The sequence below is a fragment of the Sinocyclocheilus rhinocerous genome, unplaced genomic scaffold (genome assembly GCF_001515625.1).
Source record: "Sinocyclocheilus rhinocerous isolate Xijiao unplaced genomic scaffold, SAMN03320098_v1.1 scaffold984, whole genome shotgun sequence".
Lineage (NCBI taxonomy): Eukaryota > Metazoa > Chordata > Actinopteri > Cypriniformes > Cyprinidae > Sinocyclocheilus > Sinocyclocheilus rhinocerous.
Window position 1 is genome coordinate 567,139 of NW_015643603.1, and position 10,726 is coordinate 577,864.

Below are 10,726 nucleotides of genomic sequence, written 5' to 3' on the forward strand. Positions count from 1 at the left end.
TTTATATATATATATATATATATATATATATATGCACATACATACATACATACAGTAATCTCTGATTTTAAAAGCAAAGATAAACAACTCTTTAAAAGCTACAGACATATAACAATGTAATTTTTAAGGCGTTATAGTACACATGTATTTTTCATATTTTTAAACTCTGCGTATGAAACTAGAGTTACCTGAAGTACTGCTTTTCACTCCCCTTGATGCGGAGGTATTAGTAGCATTTTTGGCATTTTTAACATCTGTAACTTCTGTATTCTTTTTTGGAGAGGACACTTTTGACTCTTTGATGGCACTTGTTTTTGACAAGCTCTTTGTTGCAGATGACTTAGTCTTGCTGCTGATGTTCTTTTTTGGCTTCCCTCTTTCATCTTTTTGGGATGCCTCTTCAGCCTTAAGGACCTCAGGATCCACCATGCAGGCATCAGGATGTGGAGGGGCAGGAGCGGGGTCTCTGGGCATGACTGGAGGTGGGTCTGCATGACGATAAGTGATAGTCCTATCTGTTGGTAGTGTTTCTGAGTCATCCTCAGAGTCAATATTTGCATCTGCAGTTATTGATGGGCACTCCTCTGTGCCAGGAGGAACATCTGAGTCTGTTTGAGAGGGCGCTGATTCACTTACAGAAGTTGGAGGAGTTTCCTCACACCGCTTGCTCTGCTGTTTCCCTCCAGGTGGCGGTGGTCCTCCTCCAGACCTAGCAAGTGGCTTTTCCTCCTCCAAAGGATGTTCCTCATTCATGAAGTACTCAAGAGGACTGGGGTTTATAAAGGATGGAGAAAGCTCTGTCTTTGGATGTCTGTATTCACAGGAGGTCACCAAACACAAGTCTACATCTGCTTGTGACTGAGGTGGGCTTGTTTTTGAGGTATCTGGCCCTATGGACCCGCCATCACAAATTTGAGTAGATTCACCATATTGACAGCTGTAGGAATATGATGTGGAGCTGCTGGAAAACTTCTCTTGAGTGTCTGTCTGATTGGAAGTAGGAGAATGTTGAGCTGGAGATGACATTTTGGGACTGGTGGGGGATTTTGAGTCTGTGAAGGGATTTGTCCCTAAGCCAGGTTTAAGCTCTTCTGTCTTTGGAGAAAAACAAGATGACACTATAGGAGATGAGGGTGACCTGGCCTTTGGAGGAGTCTTCTCCAGATTTTTTCTGTCCTCTATTTTATCCATACCAGTCTCTTTGTTAAATGAGTTGGGACTAGTTTTATCTTTATCTGTTCCTTCATGTGAGGTGCTTAGTCCGCCTAGAACAAGAGATGAGTCAGGAGATAAAGGAGAGTGATTGTGGGGTGACTGTTTTGGAGCAACAGGCTCTGAGAAATGTCCTAAATTTGAAGAAACTTCTCTTGGCTCCCCAATTTGGCAGGGTGTTGTAACTGATGGGGTGGACTGAGAGGCATCTGATGGGGAAACAGAAGCAACCTGGGTACTATCAGAATCTCTGAAAAGCATTGCCTTGTCCCCATCTTCCCCAGGTCTGCGCTGTTCTCCCATGAGATTGGTTCCATCCAAGGGGCTGTAATCAACTTCTGTTGGACCATTTTCAGTGGCTGTACGCCGCATTCCTCCTACAAATGGATGATCTGGTGACTGCTTGCTGAAATCCAATGCAAATGAGTGTTCTGGGGATTCTTGTCTACACTCAACTGACAATGACTGCTCAGGGGATTTTGTTTCCTGTTGTGGCATTCTCAATTTTGCTATTTTAGGGGAAACATCAGGGGAGATTGACATAGGCCGGGGACTGTACTCCTTACATGGGGAAACTTCTGCTTCTTGCATTGTGGTCGGAGTCTGAACAACAGAGACAGAGAGAGAGTCATCCACTTCTGTGGAATGTGGGGAGCCAACTTCAGCATGAAGTGATGGGGAGACATCATCTGTTGTAGGTTCTGGTAAAGAACTTGTTGCGAGTGATGCTGTTGAGGCAGAGGCAATGTGAGAAAATGTGTCTTCTGCAACAACCTCATCAACTGGAGTGCCAGATGTGGTCCCCTCAGATATGGACATTTTGCTGTCCTCTTTAAATGTTGTGAACGGATTTGTATCAGAAAGGCTCTCTACTTTAGCCGGTGGCAAAGATGTAGCAGATGTAACTGAAGAGCTGTCATCAGTTGCTAACTTTTTATCATTATTGACAGTCTGGCTTGGGGTCTTGTGGTCAACCTCAAAAGTGGTTGATAAATGTGCTTCATAACTTGGTGATTGCTTCTTTCCCATTTGTGACACAGGTACTGCTTCATCAATAGGACTAGCTTCTCTGGGAGAGTATTCCTTGTCACTTGTGATGTCAACAATAATAGGACCCTGGGGCTCAGGTGTTTTGTCTGATGGTAGAGTGCCAGCTTTCTCCTCCACTGGGGATTGGTAGTAAGGTGTGTGACCTGATGACTGAGGAGATAAAGGGCCCTCTAAGGTTTTCTCATCGGGACTGCATGATTCCATTCCTTTTGACATCCCAGCTAATGTGGTTCCCAGTTCAATCGGTGAAGACACACCTCCATGAACATGGTCAACATTCACATTTTGGTCACCAGAAGGTGACCTGACAAGAGGCAAAGTTGTAGTGGAAGCACTGAGCCTGTTTGAATCAAAAGAGAGTGTGTCTTTAGCTAAAAACTCCTTGGCAGATTTGTCTTCCTCCAGTGAAGATGGTGGTGAAATGGTCGAAGCTGATGCATGATAGTCATGCCCCTCAGTGGCATCGCTCTTGGAGAGATCTAATTCAGGAAGGTCTTGGAGAAGTGAAAGGTTCTTTCTATCAAAATCTGCAGTCATACCGTACTTAACAAAATCTTGGGAGGGAGAATCACTTTCATCATTAATTGTCTCATCACTCATTACATCTCTTGGAGTAGACATTTCATCCATAGGTGTTGGAACACTTGAGATCTCAATTGTAGATTGAGTGTGTCCAGATGTTGTGTATTCTTCTGGAGGATCATCACGATTTTCATCATCAGAGGCAACTTCACATTCTGAACCTGCTGGTAGGGTTTCATCATGAATAGAAACAGCAGGAGATACCGGTGCAGAGATCTTTGGTGGTGTGGTTACATCAAAACTCTGCAACTCAGTTTCTTTGTCATGTCTATATTGTGGTTCTTCTGCACCATAATCTGATCCTTCCTTGGTTTCCTGCTCTTCTTGATCTCCGTCATCTTTTAACTTAGATATTACTCTGTCTTGCTCATCCACTTCCTCTGTATCGCCCTTTTCTTCATAGTCCCCTATCTCAGATGACTCTTCCAACCCTGTTCCTTCATCTTCAAATTTTTCACTGGTACCATTGCTTTTTTGATTTGGCTCTAGATCTCCTGGAATACCACCACATTCCTCCTCAGCTTCTGTGGTTGCTATTCCTTCATCCAGGGACTCTGCTGCTTCTGGAGACTCTTTGCAAGGAGTTATTTCTTCATGCTTAATCATCTCTCCTTGATCGGAATCGTCTATTTTGGTCTGTGATAGGATTTCGTCATCTTCAGCAATCTCCTCTGCTTTCAGAGCCTCAAAGTCTTTAGTGAGGTCTTCTGGAGAAGACATCAGTGACCTCTCTGCCTCAAGAACATCTGTTACACTGGCTTCAACAGCAGGTTCTTCACCAGTAGCACTTGAGACGGAAGGTGCTTCCACTGATTTGCCAGCATCTTTTTTGGTGGGCTTGGGCTTAGCCTTTTCTTTGGATTTTGCGGGACTACCAGGGCCCTTGCCTCGTGCTGCAACCTTTGGTTTAGGTGCAGGTTTTTTCACCTCGGGTGTGCCAAGGGCATTCTTTTTCAAGCTACTGGCTTTCCTCAAATCTTTCTTAGGTTCTTTTTCATTTTTTTGAGTTTCTTTCTTTTCATCCTTTCTGCTCTCCTTTAATAGGGAATCTTTCTTAATGTCTCGTCTTTTAATTTCCTTCTTGACTTCCTCTTTCTTCACCTTCTCTTCTTTTATGGCCTTTTCTTCTTTCTTGGGTGTGGGTTTTTCAGCCTTTTTATTAGCCTCACTTTTTTCCACTGATTTCTTTGTTTCTATCTTCATTGTTTTTGGTTTAATGTCAACTTTCTTGTTCTCTGGAGTGTCAATTTTGGGTATTTGCTCAGTCTTGATTTTAATGTCCTTATCCCCGGTTTTCACTTTTTTCACAAGTGTTTTTTCTTTCTTCTCTGTTTTTTGTGTTGGCTCCTGAGTTTCCACAGAGTCAGTTTTACTCAGGGTTTTTTGTTTTTCAAGAGATTCTTCTTTGGACTCTTTGTGGAGATTTTTGCTTGGGGATGGTTTTGATGTGGACTTCAGGCTCTCTTTACTATCTGTCTTATGTTTCATCTTAGCTTGTTTCAGTGTTGGTGCTAAATTTGAATTAAGCTCCTTCTGTGTGATCACAGGATGTTTGAGGAAGTCTAAGTGTTTAAGTTTCTCTAGGCCTTCCAGAATATTATCCTGAGTGGCATTGCCTGGAAAGAGAACACGGATTATTTTTTCCGATGGGTTAGCTGGATGCCACACAATCAGTGATGAGATGGAAGACAAATACGAGATTGGGAGCTCTCCATTTGGTAACAAGATGGGGGCTTTGTCTTTATCACTACCAGTCCATTCTCTCAGAAAGTACTGCAACTCCTTGCTATTCTCAGCTGGGTTAAGAACATACATTTCAAGCTTTCCGACCCCCATTTTCTGGAAAAGTATAATTGGTTCTACTGTATTCCCAATATTCCTATGCAGAGGTTCAGGCTTTAAAGACAGCTTGTTTAGGTACTGCAGCGTGAGAGATGCCTCCTCAGCATTTCTCCTAATCCTGTAGTTGGGCTCAAGGTTTTCTAGGTTCTGGGGCACGTTGACAAACATAACTCCAATATCAGGTGAGATCATATTCTTTGTCCAGTCACTGTTAGCTGTGGATCCCTGCGACTGCTCCTCCTCAAGTTCAGCTATTTTGCGCCGCAGCATGCTATTGATACCAGGAAGGTTGTCATCTCCAATGTGTGTAAGGAGAACAGAATCCACTCTGTCCAGATGTCGTACCAGCTTCCAAAAACATGATTTTCTATCAGATCCACCATTAATCAGCATGTTGAAGCCGTTAACCGCAAACAGTGCTGAATCACCCCGTCCACCAGGGAAAATATAACAGCATGGTTTGGATAATTTTAGGAACCCCCCTGAAGTTGGGGGTTCAAGCATGTCAAATGGGGATGGGATTTCTACAGATTCTGACAGGTACTCTGTGAATTCAGAAAGACCTTCCATTTCTGGAAGGATGGTTGGGGAGTTTAGCTTCATATGAATGAAGTCCTGCAAGTTGTGTTTGTCCAGGTTTGAATTTTTCCAGTCACCATGCTCCGGACAGAAAATAGTTAAATTGGCTTTGTTGGCTGGATGTATGGTGCTCAGAAGCTCTCCAATCTGTGAGTCAAATGAATTGAAACATTTCACTAAACATTTAACTTTTATTAGAATCTCTTCTCAAAAGCAGTCACAAAACTGGTAAACATAGCTAACCGAAGCAAAAAGCTAACAATCACTCACCTCTTGATCTGTAAAAATGTCAATGAAATTGGAGAGAGAAAAGGAGCCTGACTGGAGAATCAGCTCGCCTGTATTTTCAAAACACTGTCCTGCTAGGAGCAGCAGCTTATGGTGGGCTGTGTCTGAGACCATCAGACGTACCTGAGTGTAGACAAAAAGTTTATAAAATATTATAATCTTCATTAAACACTGACTTGATTTGAATGAATCATGGCTTGCATTTGTTGCAACAAACCAACACAGCATGTGAAGGTTATCCTAAATTATTTAAATGCAATATCTGAATTACCCAGCTAACAGAAGTACACTCTTTTCTATAAGCTCTTCTATAAGGTTTAGTTTTACTGAATTGTATTACTTTGGCTCTGTGTCTCAGACCTGCAGTGCTCTCCCATATTATTAATGCAGAGTTAAACTGCAGTCACAGTTTGCAAGCAAAGCTTTGTGTGTTTGAGCGTTTTGTGCATTTGTGAGTTTGTCTGCAACTGTGACACACCCAATACATACATAACTCTTTGAAGTACTGGCATATTAGTGAATTAAAATATTGAACAGGTTGTATCTTTGTAGTGTAAAAAATATATAATTGTTTTTGTAATATTAGGTGAGTCAACATATTTTCTGTTGATACTGTTGCCAACACTATAACCGTAATGTTCTTGTCAGTGGCGTAGTGAGTCTGCACCTGGCCCATATGCAAAAAATTTGTACGGCCCCCCCCAAACGTTATGGGCTCCAACTGGGTTAACTTAACTTAGGCCCTATTGTTGATCTTTCTGAAGTAAATAATGTTACGTGAATCGTGACTATTCACAAGCTGTTTTATTTACGGTATAGGCTAATGCTTGGAAATTATGTTTAAAGTTTTCAAGTCCATTCATTATTTGTGGTCCGCAAGCCACTCAATAATCGCAGCTTTGTGCTTTGTTACTACAAAGTCTCAGCCTTCTGTCAATTTTATTATAAAATACAAACAATAAACGTCTTTTTAAAAAAAAGTCAAAAGAATGACGGATGCCACAGACTTTTTTCTTTTTTTTGGATTAGGCCTATAGGTGGAATTTTCACATTAACTTCACGCAATACAACATGATTTTATTATCGTAATTTTGACTTTATTCTTAAAATATTATGACGTTAATCTTATTTATTTAGTTATTTTTCAACGTGGCACAAAAATGCTGCCGTATAGGGTACTGAATGCAAACACAATTTTGGCACAGCGGCCCAAACAAACAAAAAAATAAATAAAAAACTAACAAAAAAAGTAAAAAAAATAGTGAGGGGATATTTGAATTATTTGTTAATAATAAGTTAATTTTTTCTGAATCAATGTTGCAAAAATGAATTTGACAAACCTGACTCGCCATGTCCTCATTGGACGTGCCTTTATAAAAAAATGCATCTTTACGGATTACATAATGAAAGAGTTTTTGTTTTCGTTACATATCAGTATATCGCGGCATATTTTTAAGTTATTATTATTAAAAAAGAAAAAATGCAAGTGATCGCGCTGGCGCCTTCATGTCCTGCAAAGCGTGCTTTAGCGTCCACTCTCCGCACAAACTATTGGATATGCGCCTAACAGCGCTCATTTATCTAGGTTAAATGTTTCAATTAATACTGTGAAATGCATGAAGTGTTTTATGTCTGTTTATTTTAGGCAAGTCGTGTTGGTTTGAGAAGGCTAAATTGATCAAACATAATGCTTAACTCACTGTCTGCTGCTGCCACTTGGTCGTTCCTTTAAAAAACAAAAATTTGAATTTAACAAACATAAAATGTTCCAAACATATTTCTAAATTAACTTAATAAAGAAACAAAAAGAAATATGACCACTTTGCCATTAAAAACCAAAAATGAACTATTTTAATAGCTGTATGATGGGGAAGAGAGAGAGAGAGAAAATACACGGGATTCTCATAAGCTGTTGGACAAGGGCCGGGCCCATGGGCGCTATTCGTTCCTTCATTTCAATTAAAAGTTCCCCCCCAGATCGGCGGGCCCCGGAAGAGAGAGAGAAAAAAGTCACGGTATCCAGTCGGACTCGGGCAGAGAATTCTCATAAGCTGTTGGACAAGGGCCAGGACCATGGAGGGCTCTATTCGTTCCCTCGTTTCAATTAAAAGTTCCCCCCAGCTCGGCGGGCCCCCAAACTGCCCGGGCCCATATGCACCTGCATACCCAGACGCTACGCCACTGGTTCTTGTACTAAAGGTTACTAGCTGCTCTGCATTTATTCTATGACAAGCAGACACCTACAACAGTTTTAAAATACGTTTTAGCTGCAGACATCGAGATATATTTATAGAAATATAGAGAGACAGAAAGAGGGTGTTTACCTCAGTGCTAACGGCTTCATCTGAAGGGTTGATGAGCACTACTGTCTCCAAAACATTACTTTTGTGACGCAGAATCTTTTGTCCTGTAAATAAAATGACATGTTACTAATGCTCAGAGTGATGTACACAAAATGGACATAGGGATCTTCATATGCTTTGGTTTGTGTTGTACACGGAGTTAAAAAGACAAATATTATGAATACGCCAATATATTTTAAGAATTGTCTTCACTTGAACACAAAACACCAATGCTGCTGCTTAAGGAACCATAAAGACAGGAGACAGAACTCGTTTTGGTAAGTTTATTTCGTCTGTAGATTTTCTGCAGACCAGTCTTCCTTTTCTTTTCACTACAATTCTTTCAGCTCCTTTTGTCATGCATATTTGCCTTATTGAGTTTTAAGTTAAATTTGCAGTCAAAATGGTTATGATGGTCATGGGGTTGTTTTTTTTATGTGATCTGTCTCACTTAATTGCCTAGTGTGTACTCATGCACGTACACTATCCCTCTCTTCCTCATTTCTCTATACGCTCTTATTGGCACAGATATCCAATTAACCTCTGCCCTCCTCCAGCAACTTGTCATCCTTTCAATCACCTCATGGGTGGAACATGAAAAAGCTTCTAGTATTCCACAGTGTGTTCCCTTTTCTCGGCTAACTGAGAATTTTCTCTGTACATCCTGTATATACATGTCCTTTGAGACCGTGACTATATTGACAATATAATTCTGCCTTTGATTTTTCAATATCTCATATTTCCCATCCCCCTGCCCAAATGGCTCCCAATAAATTCAAGTGAAAACCTCCCGATCTCTGTCTGGGTGAATTGATCCTATTATAAATTCATCAAGCTGTCCAGAAGCGGTGAGGCTGTCAGCTTACAGGAATCGGTCAACTCTGTCACTGTCCGTACTAGAGTGTTTGCTATTACTGCAGAGGTCTATGAGCCCCTTCTGTAACATCAGCCTCATCACTCATTCAGCAATTGTTGTTCATAGTCTCATAATCCCCCCTCTGAGGTTGTTTGTAAAGGTTCAGTGACTGGGCACTCCATAAGTGCTGAAAATTGCCTGAAGAATAAGGCCTTCGATAACTAAAATTTCAGGATCTAAATCTAAAACACAAGAGGACACACACAATTTTTCCATTTGCACTTAACAGTGCACAACCTTTTTCATGGCTGGTCACACCATAGCCAAAATTAGTTGTAAAAAAAACCTTGTAGATAAAGCTTTGGTGCACCAGGGAATTTACATTGCAGATATTGGGTCTCATTCACTAAAGTGTGTAAACCTGCATGCAAACATTCTCACACAGATTTCATGATTCGTAAATAAGTTTGAACTGCAAACTTTAAAAAACTCAATCCACACATATGCTAAACTCACTGTTCTGGATTTGGTAGGATGTATTATCGTATTACTAACTGCAGGCACATGCTCCCTTCATTTAGAATAATCCAAATTCACTGACATTGACAAGAAATATATAAGCATTTGGAATCTTTGCATGAGACCCTTTTCTGTGTTGGAAAAAAGGCACAGCTGTATGCAGTAGGGATGCTCCGATCGATCGGCCGGAGATCGGTATCGGCCGATAATCACATTTTATGACTCTATCGGTACTCACTACACTTGGCCGATCTCACGAACCGATCGCAATTTGATGACGTCAATGCGTGATGACGTACATGATGCGTGGAGACATAAATGATTTGGCACCAGCTGCGCCACAGTCATGTCATCGCTGGTGTGGAAATGCTATGACGGTTCGAGAAACAATGAAAAATTCGCTATTTGTCGTGTATGTTTTGCATGATGATATGATAAATAGATGGTTCATTTTTAACAGCAGATTCAGTGACGTTAGAGCTGATCTGCGCCTCACTGCACACGTGTGCGGCGCGTTGCGGCTCCACGGCTACCGGTGCTCTGACGATTTACAGTGTTGGTAGCATAATCTGATAGGTAGCCTTATTTGTCAGAACACCGGAGCTGATCGCGGCCGCTCTAGTCAGTGCTTGTGTTTATGAGCCAGCCACGGCACGTTTCTGAAGCGGCTTTCCGCGCTGCTTGGCTAAAAATAGTCTTTTGTCAGTTGTCACAGCGTGGAGGACGGAACAAAACCTCGTCAGAGCCGTTAAGGGATAACGGTAACATAAAACGCTGATCGTGGGCTGCTTTTAAATGAACATTTATTGTTATTTATAAAACAAAATATCTTCTTTGGCCATATTAGCCTACTCAATAGCATTAACACAGGCTTTACTCCTTTCAAACTTTATCTGGAATGTCACCGTTTCTGTCACTGCAACTTCCCGATCAGGCGAACGAACACACACACACACGGAATCGTCTGCCTCATGAAATTTTTTTTTATTTTTTAATTTAGTTAATATTTGCATCATTTATGATTTATTTTATCCACCCGCAAATAATCAGAATGCATTTTTATTACCCAACCCGTGGATTATCCGCAGCGCCTGTGGACATAGGAAAACCAAAATATGTTTGCTGCGTAAATCAGACGAACTTACTGAAAATGCAAATTCATTCTCTGCCAGCAGGAAGTGCTTTAAAGCGGGAGAAACAGAGGTTTCCCCAGTAATGACTGTACACAAAGCAGCGCTGAGCTCACAAACGCTGCTTTATCAGGCATATAACATGCAAGATGAAATGAAAATGACAGAAAATTTTCTAAAGATAGTGTCTTCCTTCAGAAATAGTGATATAAAAACACCCGCGCCTCGTTTTGATTTTTAAACGTGCAGTATGTGCTCATGTTTATTCAACGAAGCCTTTTGGAAAATCGGTCAGTTTTGATATTGTGGCGAGCGCCACAAATAAA

At 41.0% G+C, this 10,726-nt stretch overlaps 1 protein-coding gene across 1 annotated transcript in view; it reads right to left on the reverse strand.

Moving 5' to 3' along the window:
- Window positions 1-134: 134 nt before the first annotated feature.
- map1b (microtubule-associated protein 1B) overlaps window positions 135-10,726 on the reverse strand; it is a 24,058-nt gene continuing 13,466 nt past the window's right edge. The window contains exons 3-5 of the mRNA XM_016575028.1: window positions 7,878-7,960; window positions 5,536-5,676; window positions 135-5,412 (exon numbers count right to left, since the gene is read on the reverse strand). Of these exons, the coding sequence (XP_016430514.1) occupies window positions 160-5,412; window positions 5,536-5,676; window positions 7,878-7,960 (5,477 nt within the window). The 3' untranslated portion in view covers window positions 135-159. The remainder of the gene's footprint in view (window positions 5,413-5,535; window positions 5,677-7,877; window positions 7,961-10,726) is intronic.